Source organism: Rhopalosiphum maidis, chromosome 4 (assembly GCF_003676215.2).
Source record: "Rhopalosiphum maidis isolate BTI-1 chromosome 4, ASM367621v3, whole genome shotgun sequence".
Classification (NCBI taxonomy): Eukaryota; Metazoa; Arthropoda; class Insecta; order Hemiptera; family Aphididae; genus Rhopalosiphum; species Rhopalosiphum maidis.
The window spans coordinates 39035371-39053396 of record NC_040880.1 but is presented as its reverse complement, the minus strand read 5'-3'; the positions used below and the strand labels follow the sequence as shown (position 1 = coordinate 39053396).

At 26.3% G+C, this 18026-nt stretch overlaps 1 protein-coding gene across 2 annotated transcripts; it reads left to right on the top strand.

Moving 5' to 3' along the window:
- The first annotated feature begins 1392 nt into the window (after window positions 1–1392).
- On the top strand, window positions 1393–7394 carry LOC113558491 (UDP-glucuronosyltransferase 1-7-like). Of its 2 annotated transcripts, none has more exons than XM_026963971.1 (6): window positions 1393–1685; window positions 3699–3979; window positions 4381–4979; window positions 5077–5299; window positions 5356–5575; window positions 7068–7394. In XM_026963971.1, the coding sequence occupies exons 2-6, from the start codon at window positions 3739–3741 to the stop codon at window positions 7342–7344; spliced, it is 1560 nt and encodes a 519-aa protein (XP_026819772.1). In that variant the 5' UTR covers window positions 1393–1685; window positions 3699–3738; the 3' UTR covers window positions 7345–7394. The 2 variants fall into 2 exon arrangements, with proteins under 2 accessions (XP_026819772.1, XP_026819764.1); XM_026963963.1 differs by lacking the exon at window positions 1393–1685 and adding an exon at window positions 2686–2913.
- The last annotated feature ends 10632 nt before the right edge of the window (window positions 7395–18026 follow it).

The following is an 18026-nucleotide window of genomic DNA, read 5'->3' as shown; positions in this document are numbered from 1 at the left end:
CCACAAAATTAATGAAGTTAGCTAAAATCTAATAAACATATCAAATTACGAAATATGAAATTATAAAATAATAATAATAATATTAAAAATCTTTTTTTTACATAAATGTATGCAAAAAAAATTAAAATTTTGGTTTTTGTAAATAAGACCGCGAGCCACATATGTCGATGAAGAGAGCCGCAATTTGGCCACCCCTGTAATATACCATCAAACAACACATTAGTTTCAGATTAATAATTTGACAGATTATGTATATCATTGTAACAATAGTTTTACAGTTTATTCTTGTTTTTAAATTGCTGTAGTTTTTTTATGTAATTATATATAAAAAAAGATTGTTATGATTTTAAAGAGTGTAAATAAATACTTTTATCAATTTATTTTTGATATTACGATATTGATATACATAGATAATAAAAAATATCGTTGTAGAATGTTTTTAATTAATAAATAGCACAAAAATAGGTGAAATACTTCAAAAATGATACCATATTATCTAGAAAATTTTATATAAACATTTGACAACAATTTAAAATCTCTATAGTAATTCATTTTTGAATTACTACTAGAAAACATTGTGAAAACAATGAACACTGGTTTTACGTGGATATTACCGTTTTTCCGTTTTTTTTCTTTTCACTTTCTCCGATTATGCTGAAAAATACTATAGGAACTATTTATCTCCCAAAGTACATTATTGATCCAATTTTCTACCAGTAACCACTCGCTAATCTGAAGATTGAAAACCCATGGAAATCGCTGCTTATTTAATAATTATAAATCACTATAGTAAATGATAATAATAATAATTATTATTATTTACTGTTATAACTATTGTCACCGGTAAAGGTCAATGCTCTTTAAACATTTAAAGTTAAATTGTCTCCTACCATAATAGCATAGAACAATATAGAAGCGACACTCAACCAGCTCGGTTTACTGTATCCCTACGGTATGAAGTATTGGACTCTAAAAGCTAAAACCGTATCCGTAATCTGACTAGAAGTTGGTAATGTGTATCCCTATTTGTTACGATATTATAAAAACGGAAACAAATTATTTATTATGTTTATTATTATTATACTATTATTTATTATGTATTTTAATAAATCTTAGTAAAATGAATAAGTGCTACTGTTATATAGTTATTTGACAATAAACCAGTGTCAAAAAATTATAACAAAATATATTTCTTTGTGATAATATTGATATTATTTATTAAATGATAACGTATGTCACGTCCGCTGGAGACCGTGTTCAAGGCCAGAGACACCCGATTTGGCCAATATCAGACAGTGTCTATAGCCTGATAATAGTCACCTGTTACCAATTTTACATTGATATAATAAAAACATATACACACTGATCACACACACACACAGTTTGCTTCCATCTGGTTTTGTCGGTAGTTGTTATATTCCTTTATTTTAACACTCGTTAATATTGAAAATATAAGTTCGTTAATGATACATTTGTTAACAATGAACATAATATTATGTTTTTTTTTACCGAAGTATAAAGTGCGACTCGATTTTTAATGGCTTGATTTTTTATTAAAAAGGTATTGGGGGGCACAATACAAAAAAAAAAAAATTGAAATGATGACACAATGTGTGCTTTAAATAATTACATAATCTCACTATTCTAAAGAAAATTTGATTTCCTTTTTTTCCAAAGTACCTATTGTAAGTATTCTTTAGGGTTAGATTTATTATAGTTATTTTTAGGGTTTTTACAACATTTTTTCTAATTTTTTATACTTTATATTATATTATACTAGTTAGGTTAGATTGAATAATACAAGTTAATTAGTGTAACCTTGCGTTAGGGTAAATATATTATATAATATAATGTATAATAATTTAATATTTTTAATTTTTTCGGTTCCTTTTTGTATTTAATGGCTTTAGACAATTTAAAACATAATTTATTTTGATTTATTAAATCAATATAATATTATGAAACTACTAAATTTTAAACAATTATGTATCTATTAGATTTTATTAGATAACTGTTATTAGATGATTAAAATGATTAGATGTAATTTAAATGAATCTCAAGGTAATCATATTTGCTGTTGTACACGTCTTGTATTCTTAAAATATTTAAGCTATACTGTATTATACGAGTATAATATATACCGTCTACGTTTAACTAAAAATGTATACTTCAACATTAAATACCATCATTTGTATACAATTTTTTATTAAATAATATTTCATTATATTTATTCTACTTATAATATCTGTTATTGCTTGATATTAAATTAAAAATATATAACTATTTATTTAAATTTAATAATGTTATTTTTTTATCTTATTCAATCAACATGAAACAAAATAATTTACTATTGAATACCTACTACAAGTAGGTAAAATACATTAATAATATTTTATTCGTTTTATATGCATGGAATTAAGTTTCAGAATATAGTTAATTAGTATCCATGTAATGTAAATAAATAATTTGAATTAATTTTATACATTTTAGCCAATACGGGTTTTACAAAAGCAAACTAATTGCGTTAAATTGAAACTTTTTTTTTTACATTTGGTAATGCTTATCGTTGATACACGCGTATGTACTTAACGGGATTGTAGATTTTTAACCTTGAATACAGTATCATGACTATATAGATATACTAGTGTATATCATCACATAGAACTATTCAGAAGTGTTCATTATACGATCAGTAACTATAGTTCCATAACCAAGTGATTTAGTGTGTGTGCGCGAGCGTGTTTTTTTAGTTCTTTTTGTTAACATTTAATATAATATATGACTAACTAACAAAATACTGCAATAGTTTGTATGTTTTAAAAGCGTGTGTGGTATAATATCTAGTATGGTTGAAGTGTACTAAATATAAACCTAATATAATAGTGTGTACAAAAAATATATAGAATCGTAAAAGTAATTTTCTATTTATATACCTATATTCTATAATATTACAAAAAATAATTATACATAAGCATTATTAGATGTCGCAATATCAATTTTTATTTTATGTTAGTATATACTAATAACACGAGAACATTTTATTTCTAGTTATTATTATCTGAGAATAATACTGTTATTCTAGTTTTCAAACTACTATTCATTAGAGCGTTAGTGGTTAAATATGATTACTTAAATTACTTCAAAAAATGTTCAGAAAAATATGTTCTTTTAAAAATATGAAATACAAAATAAAGTTTGCCGTTAAAATAAGTAAATTTAATGTAGGTACAATATTAATTTATTTAGAGAATATAATTATAATCCCAATAAATTTTATAAATTGAAAATATTACCAAAATTGAAATGTATTAAAGCATTTTTAAATCATTAAGGTTTTTGATAAAAAAAAAAAAAAAAATACAGATTTGTTGATTGTACAAAACGGTTATTAGATATTAATATTATTCATTAAAAATAATAGTTTTAATTCAATGGTAACAATGATTCATTAATGCATTCAAATTTATAATTTTTCTAATAAACTATCATCTTACGCTGAAAAGAGTAAAATTAGCTCGCGTGTAAACATCCTGTAAACATAAAATATTTTCCTTACTTTTGTTATTGACAAATAGTATTGTTAGACATTGTATTTTAAAATAGGTACTAGTAGCTAATATTCCTTGTGGGGTACCATCTAGGTATATACTAATAACATTAATAAATGTACATATTACATGTGGTTATAATGCTTTCAGGTTGCACATGAAAACTAAGAACATAAAATAAAATACAATTATGAAATACATTACGATATTGGCAATTTTATTAAATTTTTATGTTAACGCGATTAAAAGCTCGAATATACTTGTTTTTGTGCCATCGCCATGGAAAAGTCACATCGTTTCTTTCCAACCATTATTTTTGGAATTAGCAAATCGTGGCCATAATGTTACAGTAGTATCAAAGTTTATAGTTAAAGATCCACCACCGACATATACACAATTGATTCCTTCTTACGTTTTTGATATTGACGGAAGTAAGTTAAATTTATTTTCTAGGATGTCTATTATTATTATGATTTATTGGCTGTTAAATTTTAAAATATCATTGATAAATATTTAAAAATATAAAATATAATTAATATATTTAATATATTAATAATTAATATAATTAATATTAATAAATAATATAAAACATAACTCCGTCAACATTTTTAAATTTTTCAAAAAAATAGATTTAGATAAAAAACTGTAAATATTACAAATTTTTCATTGTACCCCTACAATAATAAGACAATGTCTCCTTTTATATTGTAAAACTATAACTTTTTGTAATTATAGGCTAATAATCTTTGTAATTGAAGCCTTTTAGTTAATAAAATATATTTATATATATAATTAAATTATGGTTTTACATGTTTATATAATTGATTTTTAGGGTCAGATTTCTTAATGCGTGAACGGAGTATAGATTACTCGTTTATCGAAGACCCAATAACACGTAGCACGATACTTGTTGACACAACATTTATGTTTATATCAGATCCAGAAGTACAGAAATTTATTAAGTATGATCAATCAAATTTTGATTTAGTCATTATTGAATCATTCTTTCAAGAGTGTACTGTAGCATTGGGACATAAATACCGAGCGCCAATAATTTCAATCGTACCAGTACCTCCTTGGACAAGTGTATCTCAATGGGCAAAAAATCCTTCAGATTTTTCATACATTAAGGACTTTATGCTCGATGGTGGAAAGTCCCTGACTTTCTGGGAACGATTCACTAATAGCTATATTGGGTTTTACTCTTTATTTGTCGAACTCATTACATATCTTCCAAAATTGGAAAATATGATGGATACCTATTTCCAATACCCGGGATACGAAAACAGACCTACGATGGCGGAGATGCTAAAAAACATATCGCTTAGTCTAATTGACTCTGATGTAACAATTTTTAGTCCTCGACCCTATGTTCCGAATTTTATTGAAGTACCAGGTATCCACGTTCAACCGTTTAAGAAAATGCATAAGGTATTGATTCATATTTTATTTTAGTATAATTATTTTTTGACTACCTATCAATTGTTATTTATAGTTTTATACAACATACGGTATTTTACGTATATAGAGACTACAAGAATTTATGGAAAAAGCTAACACGGGTGTTGTTTATTTCAATTTTGGCACTATATTGAATGTGACAAGTATACCTAAACAGTCTTTGCGCAGTTTGATCAATGTATTGGGTCGATTAGAACAGAAGATTGTATTTAAATGGATTAATAATGACACTCAACAATTTCCAAACAACTTTTATGTCAACTCTTGGCTCCCACAAAGAGAAATCCTAAGTAACACTTTATTTGAGAATAATAATCATTTATGTTTTGAATTTCCATTATTATAGATCATCCAAATTGTAAAGTATTTATTACTCATGGAGGAGTCCACAGTATTATCGAAACGGTAGATGCTGGGGTTCCAATTATTGGATTTCCTGTTTTTGGAGATCAGTTTCAAAATGTAAAAATCAGCCAAGAAAATGGGATTGGTATTATGAGTAATATTTTTACAATAACTGAAGAGATATTTGAAAAAGATATTAAGCATATAATCAATGATAAGAAGTGAGTAATTGTGAATACAACTCAAATTAATTATTAAATATAATATTTGTTTTTTAATTAAACTAAGTTAAACTTAAAACGTATCAATTAACATAAATCATTTAAAAAAAAAAATGAAAAATAATGTTTTTAGATTAATTATGTTGGCGCCGCAAAATAGCGGCATAATCATATTATTTAGTGGAATAGGTGGTAACTGAGCTTGATGGACGTTCGTAGCTGCGAATGAAGCATTGACGGCTGTTGAATTATGAGGCCTTTTCAAGCTAGTTAGTTCTTGAATCTGAGATCTGATCGCAAAGTAATCTTGTTCAAAATTATCCCTTTCTAGCTCAGTATCCTCTTCCTCCCCAACAAGCAACTTTATCTGTAATTGTATTTCATCAAATTTTCGGTTGATTTGTGGTAGCTTCTCTTGCCTGAATTCAAGTAACGATACGGCCTGCTACGTTGGATCAAACTTGGATACAAACGTACGAACACGTGTGAGAGAGGCCTTTATTACACCCCTTTTTCTCTTTAAATTTGTCAGAGCCTTCTGCTCACTATCATCCAGCACCATATTGCTTGGAATAATAAATAATTGTATGCTCACGCCTAATAGGGAGTAAACTAATGAAGCCTTTCAATATTAAAAAATATGTATTTATATAGGTGTGTATATAACTTATAATTGCATAAATATTAATTGCCACTCCTAAAATAATTTAAGCAATATAACATAGAAACAGCTTGAATAATATATAAAAATTACGGTTCAGTGATGCAACACTAAATATATACAATATTATACTAATTTAGACTTGAAGAACTGCGGAACATACAATAACCTATATATTAATATATACGATTCGCAATAATAAAAATAATAATAATAATACACAATATACTACGATAGCCGTAACAGAATAATTTTACTATCAAATCAAATGTTTGCTAAATAAAATAAAATAATAAGAGTTTACAATAATAGCAAGTGACTGAAGTTCAGAAAATTATTATTATATGCCAAATAAGCCACACACAAATATTAATACTTCAATGCTTATAATAATTATAATCGTTCCATTACTCTAAGATAATACGATATAACTTATATTAAAATATTATGCATAATCACGTCGAGGTCACCAAATGTTGGGGCTGGGAACGGACAATAATAGGCCTTCTATTAAAATTAATAATTATATGTATGTATATAATATATAATATATACATATATATATAGCTGAGTTCCTGGGTTGTATAATAATACAAATAACTAAATAATGACTTGCTAAATAACATATATACAAAGTATAAATAAATAAATAAATTAATATTTTAACTATTACAATAGAATAATACTCGTGTTTTAAAATATTTAACTGGATAATACTACAGGTATAATATTAAAAAGCGTGGGTGTTTTATTTATAAATATATTATGACGTCTACTTTAAAAACATCAAATGTATTGTAAAATTGTTATTATTGTGGAATGTTATTAAAGATTTTCGGAAAATGTTAAAAGAATGTCTTCCATTTTTCGTGATCGGCCCATGTCAGCTCTCGATACAGCGGTATACTGGGTGGAATACGTAATCAGACATAAAGGTGCTCATCATTTACGTTCTGCAGCAGTTGATTTAACGTGGTACCAATATTATTTATTAGACGTTATTGTATTTCTTATTATAATCGTATTATTTTTTATATGTATTTTATATTTTATAACTAAACGAATTATGCGATTACTGTTTAATTTGTTCAAACAGAAAACTGATTAACATTTTGTGAAATTTTAAGATATACTTGTTTTACATTTCTACGTATAATATTATATTGTTATTTGCTTTCAATGTTAAAGATGTCATAAAATATAATAGTCACAACTTATATGGGTATACCTAACGAAATATTTTTGAGAACCAAATATATTTAATTCTATTCGATAAATTCAACAAATCTATGACTTTTTGTTGTTGTCTGTGAGACTTCGTAGTAAAAAAGTTTTACTACTAAATTGTTTATCGTGCATGCGATCCACAGTCACTTGGAAAAAGTGCATCACCATACAGGTAAAGAGAAATAGCTAGATTTCTGTTATAATTCTTATAATTTTTTTTTATTTATTAATTGTTATTATTACTAAAATATTTTTATTTTGTGCGTTATACATGTATATTAAATCGTTATTATTATTAATAATATTTTTCGGCGTGGGATTGTACAGTTGTACACCCATACAAAAAATATGAGATATATAAGTCAAAATCGTATTTCAAAAATATTCAAATTAAGATGATTGAGCATAATATCATTGATTATAAATACTATAGATCGCTCACGTCAATACAAAATACGCTGCGCGGAAATTATTTCCTATAGAGCACGTTAAGGTATTTTGTCTGCAATAAAATTAAATAATTAAATATTATCGCTGACCACCGTCGTACGTAATCGTATTTCTGTATTTATAAATAACTTATTTATACATCAATATTAAGAAAATGTTTTGTATTTTTATTTCTTTGATTGGAATCAGTAGATTTGAGTACACGGTACGAGTGTACGACGTACATAGATTAATATTTTTAGTATTATATTCATTAATAATTTTTAAAATGTCAGATGATAAATGTGCTTTTTATAATTGTAAAATGAATAGAAGGAATTCTAAAAATGTAATTTTCCATGCTATTCCGAAAAATACTGAACTTCCTAAAAAATGGATTTTAAACTCTGGTAGGAATAAATTAATATTAATTACAACATTTTGTATTTATTCTTCGTATAATTTTGTTTTTCAATATTTTATTTCATATTATAAAGGAAATATTAAGCTAGAAACATTAAGTCCAAAAAAGCTGAGAAAACGGTATATTTGTTCTCATCATTTTGATGCATCTATGTATATGAACTCCAATGCCTCAAATTGTAGACTTACACAAAACGCTGTGCCTACAATGTATTCAATTAGTAATTACTTTAAATAAATTACTCAGCTATAATATATATACCGCAGTACTAGGGCTGGATTTGACGGAAGGTTTTAAGGGCACTTGTCGAGGACAGCAGATGTTTGAGGGGCATCCAGATGCCAAAATACTAGTAAAAAAATTTAAAACATTTTGACCCTCTGTTTAGGAAATTTGTATAAAAATATATCACTTTCAAAAATATAATATATTGATTTGTATTTATATAATTTGGGGTTCAAAATTAATACGTCAAGATATGTCACTTGAGTACAGTGCCGCAACTAGCGGGGGGCGGGGGTTCTCAGCATAATCAAGGGGCCCCAAAATGTACAGAAGTCTTAAGTGTAAACTTGATAGTAGGCAGTAAATAAAAAAAATAATGTAACTAAAATTATTAATGATTTTGCTAATCAAAAGGCTGTAAGAAAAAAATTGTTGTAAGTAAATGTTATTTTGTAAAACATATTTTTAATTTTAACTACATAGATATGTCGTGTTGTAGTAAAGTGAGAAATCAGACTATGCGCGCAATACATGCGTTTACCTTTTCTTTATTAATTAAGACTCGTTATTTGTATATATTGCGCACACAACCACACACCTCAAGTTACTACCTTCTTATATGTATATATATCCACCTTCGTCGATATATATGTATATATAAGGATTTAATTATATGGTAAATTGACTTACCTTAATTTGATTGGAGACCCGCTTGATATTAGATGGACGAAGGAAGAAGAAATGGACTTGATATTGAAATACTTTGGATTTATTTTTAATCAACAACACAACTTATATATTTGAAATATTTATTATTTAAAACGTAAAATATAATTTATTAAGTATGACTGCCACCAAGGGCGAACGCGGAGAGAGTGAAGCTCTAGGGATCTGGCCGGTGGTCAAAGGGTATCATCCGAGCACAGATTATAACGGTTCTTGTAAAAAAGGAGTAAGGACATAACTATAAAAGACCACTGATGTTTATTATAATATAAAAATCTGTGTGACCGTATTATACAATGTTATAATATAATATATTATATTGAGGGACATAATGATGACACTCTTCTTGTATTAGCTAGCTGTGAAGAGTGGCTATCATTACAGTGTGTATAATATTTTTATTATTTTATGAATATTACTTCATTTACTCATATGTCCATACATTTTATAGTTATGTAAGTCTCATAAATTTAAAAAAAAAAATTACGATTTATGTTTTTTTACCGTTCAAAAAGTTGAGCGACCACTTTATTTGTATGTTATTGTACTTTTTTATCAAGGTATTAGATTATAATACAAATCAGGATTTTTATAATGACCGATAAAATGTTTTTTATTTATTATACTTTATTAATAATGTCTAGTTTCTACTTAAACAAAGAATATTGTGTTTGATATAAATTAAAAAATGATTAAATAAGTAAAAGATTATTGATAAAAATTCAAGTACATACCTAATACAATGATATTTATGTAGATTTTCATAATTTAAATCTTAGTTACCAATTAAATATTAATTAATTTATGTATTTAAATAAGGTATAGATACTTAATTTGTATCAAGATTTCACCCAATGACCCAACACTAATAATATAGCGCAGAATTATTCTTTAAATGGTTCTTAAATTTGATTTAAGCATTGATTTTATATTATAAAATTATTGAAACCAATGATTTAACTGATTTAAGAAAAAGCAATACACATGTAGATAAAACACACACGTGGATTATCCATCATTTTTTTTGTAACTTCTTAGATATTGGGTATTTTAAATTGTGTTACTGCTTGGGCATCTGAAAGACTACATCCGGCACTATAGACCATAGTACTAGGTGCAAGAATGGTTATTTTTAAAATTGTAATTGTTTCATTACTAAAACTATAGAACCAGAAACTTCTAATAACGCATCTTCAACTAAGACTTCGGCTAAACGAATGTCACCTGTTTGTAAACAAACAGTATTCATCGAGGAAAATATAACTGAAGGTAGCATTAATTGTAACAAAACCTATGATACTACACCAGTAAAAAAGGCAAAAAAAGGTAAATTAGTTTTTAATGAAATCCGTTTTAATTATTCGATTGAACTTAACTCCAAAAATGATAGCCAACCATACTTAAGTGCAGGCTGTAAAAGAAGTTTTAAATTTTTCTTACTATAATTATAAAAGTAGTCAAGCGTAAGTCAATTAAAAATGTTGTTTTTGTATGGTTATTTACTTATTCAATTTTAATGTTAATTTTGTTATATCAATGTTTGTATTTAAAAAAAGTATTTTAAGTAAACCTAATTTTCATAAACATTTTTTGTATATTTATTAAAAAAAGTTCTACTTTTCAATAACTGATTTTCAAAAATACCCCCCAAAACTTTTTCTGCGTACATCCCTGTTAATTATTATTAATTAGAATAATATATTTATATCATTAAATATATAGGTTTAAGTGTATACATTTTTCGTTATCTATCATTTTATAAAATTTATTTATGAATACAAAATATAAATTGATTAAAATATGAATATTTTTCAATTATAATAAAAACAATAAATAAACATCATTACAGAATCTTATTTGATATTTCCATTAAAAATTTAAAAAATATTTTTGGTGGGTGTATCTCTATCACCACAGTCATTCAAGGTAGTTACACCAGTACGTAAATATAATGGGTGCCAACCATCGAGTAGTACCATTGTTCAGCCCATGTTTGAAAACAGTCCTTGGAATGGTATAACAGGTAATAAATTAAACATAATAATTAAGTTGTACAAAAAAAATTTTGGATATTGGCTTGTTGCCTACTGCTTTAGTATGTGATCAAGGTACTCAAAATAGAAAATTTTTTTCTTTGCTTGGTGGTACAGAAAACTACCCAAAAACTGAAATCCACGGTCAAACACTATTTTTAATATATGATATACCTTATTTATTTAAAAGTATCAGGAATAACTTATTAAACGGAAATATAAAAATTAATGAAAAGACTATTGTATTTCAAGATATTGTAAAAATGTATGACATAGATCAAGAAGTGCCACAGCCCGAGCTATGTGTAAAATTATACCGGCCCGTTTAATTAAATGTCTTGCAAGCTTGCACTACAAATTTTTAGCAACAGTATTGCGTCCGCTATAAAAACGTGTATCCATACAAAAGAAATAAAATTTCAAACCGCCCTTGACACTGCTGATTTTTTGCTGGAATTAAATAATACATTTGATTCGTGTAACAGTTAACAGCTGAATGACAAAAACCCTAATCAAAGGCCGATGAGTGTTCAAAATCGACAAATATTTGAAAATATTAATAAAACAATTTCAACATTCAAACTAGCAAAAAAGATTTGTCACAAAAATAATGTAATATCAGTACCACCCTGTTTTACAGGAATGATATTGTCTTTAACTGCTTTAATACAACTATTCGAAAAAGAAAATATATATTTGAATTATCGGACAGAAAAACATTTTTTTTTATTCACTGGAAGATTAAACCAAGACCCACTTGAAAATATGTTTTCAATAGTAAGACAAAAAAATGGATATAATAAAAATCTGACTGCTTGATTTTTTCGGACCTGTTTTGCCAGCATCTGTTCATTTACATTAATGAAAACATCAGAAAAATGTAACTGTGAAAATGATGATGATAAAAGTTTAACTGTTGACTTATTGTCTGATATTAAAATTGAAAAAAAAATAAATGATCAATTAACAGACAAAAATGAAGATACTCCAATTTTTGAATCACTGAGTGATTGTTCGAACTCTTCATCAAGTTTTTCTATTTTAATTAATAAACTACTACCTGTATCTTTGGAGGAATGCTCTATACTTTACTTTGCTGGTTACTTAGCTAAACACTGTATTGACAACGTTAAATGTCAAACTTGTGAATTATCAATCATTGAGCAAGACATTTTAAATGACCTTAATCAATTATTGATAACCTTTAAAACTTTTGGAAATATAAGTAACCCAAATACTCAAGGCCTGAAGAAACCATCTAATTATCTTGTTTTTCTTTGTAAAATTGGACTTAATACTTTCGCCAGAGTGTTTAATGACATTAAAAGTGAAAAACGGTTACTATATCAGATGTTGCAGATTAAATTGAAAGATATTAATACAAATTTAGAATTTGAACAATCGGAATGTAAAGATCACTACATATTTATGCTTAAATTGCTTCTTGTCACTAGAATATGCAAAAAATGTAAATATTTAAGTAATGATGAAAAAACCTATAAGCAAACTAATAAAATTCCAGCAAAATTAAGAATTTTAACCAATAAGTAAAATTATATGATTTTGTTTATTATATCATTATATAAATATAATATCGTATATTGTTTATTATAATGTGTAACTTTTTAGTTTTAGTATTTATTTTGCGTCTCAATACAAAAAAAATGTACCTAATATTTGGTAATTCATAGGAAAATTAATTTAATGTAAAAAGTGTATAAAATAAAAAAAAAAAAAAGCTTATGTTGTTTTTAATATTGTATTGTATTTAAAATAATGAAATTGGTATATTGGTAGTGTACCAATAAGAATTTCAGTAATAATATTTCAGAAATAACAGTATTTATTTACTATTTGATCATAATTCAAATAGTACTTAATTTATTGCTCTTATTTTTGTACAACGGACTTAATTAACCGATTTTGAAAGAGGATAAGTTCGATTGAAACTCAATTTATCTACGCCAAAGAATTTTAGCCCTCCCAAAAATATACTGTTATTACGTCCATAGTTATCAGTTATCACTGTTAGCAATTGACGATGATTATATATTTTTTTTAAATATTGTTGGATTCGATGGTTGACGAATATGTGCGAATACTGCGAATGTGCGACGGCGGTCGACGTCAATGACAAAGCGGTTACGATACTAGCGCTCGGAGAGAAATCTGCCAGAACTAGGCAGGTAACGATAGCGCTGCATAGCGGCATCCGTCACTTGACGCGCAGCGTATTTTGTATTGCAATGAGCGATCTATAGCATTTATAATTGATGATAATATGTATATCTTAAAATTTCTTATGTAGTGAGTAAAAAGATTTATGACTATAACTGAGTACTAAAGATATTATTATTTGATTTTAAACTACGCATAGTTAATCTCAAAAAAGTTGATTTTAGAAAATGTTCATCAATTGATAAAGTCAACATAAGATTAATCAGTTTGATGGACCAACTGTTGGTTAAAAAAAAAAACAATTTGAAAAGTTGATGATATTTTTTTTGTAATTATTTTAAACTACAATAATCAGTAGCATATACTATTTAATTATTAAAATTATGATCGGTTGACGGTGTGTGTCAATTTAATATGTATTTAATTGAGATTATTGTCTAAATTGCTTTCTTTATGTTATCTGTATTTACTTTATATATCTGTACTCTTTGCCCTAAAGGGCGTTATTATTTATTGTACATTTTCCTCTTAACAATAAAATTATTATTATTATTATTTATTTATGGGGAGCCGTAAAATCTCGGAAAGTATTCCAACGAACTGTATATATTCGGAAAAAAAAAGTATAGTCCCGGACCGTATAAATCCGGAATAAAATATTTTTCGGACCGTATTCTCCCGGAATCCAAATTCTACGTGACACTAACGCTACCAAGCAGTGTAATATTAAATCACTGCAAAAATAAAGCTTTCTAACGGGTTTCAAATATACAATATAAGATATTAGTTATAAATAGGGTTGGAAATGTAATGCCCTATAAATTCTTAAAAAATGATTTGACGTCGTAAAACTTCTAATTAATGCACTAAAAAATGCAAGGTAATTGTTTTTATTTTAATGAATTTAATATGAATTTTAAATAATATTTGATTAAATAAATTAAATTGAAATAAAAGTGATTAAAATAATTTTTCCATAGACTAAACTTCAAATTGTTTCAAATTTCTTTTAATCTGAAAAAACAATTAGGTATTTCCTTTAATTTTTTTAAACTATTTTTTACCTACTTTATTGTTTGTTATACAAAAAATATATATACATTTATATAAAACTCGCATTGGCGTTAAAATCTTAAAATAAAATGTTAAGTTTTAATTTTGGACTCAAAAACTCCAATAATGCCCTAAAAATGAAGAAAATAACGTTCAAAAATTGTCAAAAAATGCAAAATAAATGTTCTTATTCTCATTCAAAAGTACACGTTACGGATTTGTGATCAGGCGAGCATCGTACTGCAACCTCGGGAAAAAAATGTAAAGTGCATCGAAATCCCAGCCGTGGTTGTGAATAATATATTTATATTTGTTATACACGATCTAATGTACCTACCTATTTTGTAATATTATTAAAATATCGCATTCTACATAAATCAATACATATATAACATATATGTATTATTGTTTATTTTCATTATAATAATAATTAATCCCTATTCATGTGCATAGCGTACTTGCCTGCAGATGTTTGACACTTTTGTACATACAGGATGATTCTTTCATCAAATAACACTCATTATTTCAAAAAGTATGAATGTTTTTGAAAAAAAATTTTTTACATAGTTTCAAGTTGTTAAAAAACAACGTTTTTATTGAAAAATCATATTTTTAAATATTTTTTATCCTTATAATTTTTTAAGTTTTTACTTTTTTGAATAACAGCATAGATTTTTACTTTCATATTCCAAAGCAGAATAATTTTCTGAATATTTTGATACATGAAAATCGAATTTAGAGTGAATAGTTTATGAGTTATACTTATTTAAAGTTTAGACAAGCGGAGTAGTAGATAAACATTTTGCGGGGTAACCCCGTACCACTCCACTCCGCGCAATGTTATTGTCACTTCTACGTTTTTCAAAGACTGCCAGTAAATGTAACACAAGGCAAAAGAACCAAAATTATTGTTGAAAAACCAAGGAAAGCTATACTATACTATACCATACTACTTTAAGTAGTATAAAAGATAAATCAGGTTAGAAATATTCAAATATGGTTGGGTGTATTGTAATATTATGTACTAATTAAAGTATAAATAATATTTAGTTATCAAACTTATACTTGTATTTTTTGTAGAACATTTATTTTGTACACATTAAATATATCATGCTATATTTATAATATAAAATGTATTTTATTGATAATATTTCAATAAATTATAATAAAAATATTTTATTCCAAAAATCATTTTAATTTTTGCATAAAATGGTGCGTATAATTTGAGGCAATTAATTATGTGTTTATATTAGATAGGTACCTAATCATTTAAAATTAATATTTTAATGATTTTTATTCACTTTTATTTATGCAAATACTTTTTATAACCATAAAGTAATAGGTACATAGATATAATCAATCAACTCGCCGCAAAAACAACCACAGAAAACCCCCTAAAAAAAAAACCAGAAATCGAACGGATAAAAATCCCAAAAAATAAATACACCCCGTAAAAAAACTAAAATATAACTCAATAAATTGCATTTTTATTACCCAACCATTGGTAACAATTTTGATATTTTCATTTGTTGAACAAAATATATTATATCTTATTTATGTATATTGTTGGGTACTTAGTACTTAAAAATAAAAAACTAAGTAAACTGTACTTTGATTAAACTAGTCAAAATATTTATCAGTGTTTCGGTGATAAAAATGCATTTTATTGAAAAGTATATTATTAGTTTTTTTTCCAGGTTGTATTTATTTTCTAAATATCCTATATTATACCTTTATCCATTGAAATAGGTATTTCAATACTTCAAAATAAGTAGTACTCCTTTAGTGGACATTTAGTAGTTTAGGTAGCAAGTTCTTAAACTAGTTAAACTTTATAGTAAATCCTAAGTTCAAAATTTGTTTTTTTAATTTTTTTATACCTACATGGCTTCATTATTGTATACAGATTATGGAAATTATAATAACAAATACAGGTTGTGATATGGTATGTTACAATGATTATATCTTATATGTACATTGCAAAGCATGTTGGTAAATCTGAAAGAACCTTGAAAATGTTCAAAGAAGTCTGCTATGAAATGTATAGGAGTCATTTCAAGTTTTTGCGGAAGAAATTTTTAAGTTGGACCGTATACTAGACCAGTTAGTATTACAATATTTTTAATTTTTTAAAACTCTAAGTTATTAAACGAATAATAATACAAAAAATAATACGATCCCATTTTTACAAAATTAGATCGATTCAAAATATTTGGCAACATTGAAATTTGAAAATACTTACTGACATTCGGATAACTGATTACCAACAATACCAACGCACACTTAGTTCGCCCTAGGTAGTTAAACTAGTATTATAAAATATAAATACATATTATATAGGTAATACTCTATGATTAAGACTGAATAGTGAGTAGGTAACTCTAACTATTTGCATTTTATCGTATTTCTATTGTTTTGTTGTTCTCGGTAGCTTAACCTTTACATATCTTTAAACATGGGTTGTGCTGTCTATCATAAAAGTGTGTCTCAACGACGTTTGTGTCGTTTGAAACTGTATTTATGTACTTGGGTGTATATTTAATAATACATGTAAATGTATGTGAATAGGATAGGTTAAGTGAATTGGTGAGTTAATAACATTTAATATTTATTATCGAACGATTTTGTTAAGTGTAACCACAGAACCGTTAGAGCCTCAAAAATGACAAAAATAATATGATTAAGAACATCGTTTCGTATTCTGTATAATATCTAAAAATCTCAATTCGTGCCTCGTGGGCAACACTTGGTAACCACGAACTTAGATATTATTAATTCGTTTGTGCTGGCAAAGTGGAAAAATATTATGTTAAGTGTAATGAACACATTCTTTTTTTTTAATGATCGTGAGCGTGACGTTGCTCAATAAACGTTTTAAACAGCAAATACTGAAAATAAGTATGTAATATACAGTGGCGGTTTTGAGAGTGAGGCAGCGCTTCACCCTTCACCTAAAGTTTTGTGGTAAATAATACTCGAAATGTGAACTTCTTGGTAGGTACTCTAATAGCACATATTTCGTTTTTATTTATAATATTCATAATAATATATTTATATTATTTTAATTTTTAACGTATTTATGATTTTATTGAGAAAAAATTCTTCTTCGATTGAAATGAGTTATTAATGTTATTATTGTACCTTTATCATTCTGGGCTTATTATCAAAAAAATATCGATAAACCGATAAGAAATGCACGAAATGATTAGTATATAAACGAACGCCGGTATTTCTAATGACGTCAAAGGCACGGTTTAGGTTTAGACTCATAGAGTTACTCGTATATAAGATTTCTAAAAATTAACATAACCTACTGTTTAAGATTTTTTAACTTTTGAAACTCTAACTTCATAATATGTCATCATCATGTGAACATGACCACTGTGATATTTTTATCAAACAGTAAACTTTGAAAATTGGATATTTAAATTGATATTGAATAGTAAAGTAATCGTCTAAATTATTGTCGCTTATAAAATTTATCGTATTGTTATT

Bases quoted from the DNA above. Each gene is read 5' to 3' on its own strand.
- LOC113558491 (XM_026963971.1), top strand. From the start codon at position 3,739: ATGAAATACATTACGATATTGGCAATTTTATTAAATTTTTATGTTAAC. The intron at 4,980-5,076 runs GTATTGATTCAT...TTACGTATATAG, and splicing joins CGTTTAAGAAAATGCATAAG to AGACTACAAGAATTTATGGA. The intron at 5,576-7,067 runs GTGAGTAATTGT...ATGTTATTAAAG, and splicing joins CATATAATCAATGATAAGAA to ATTTTCGGAAAATGTTAAAA.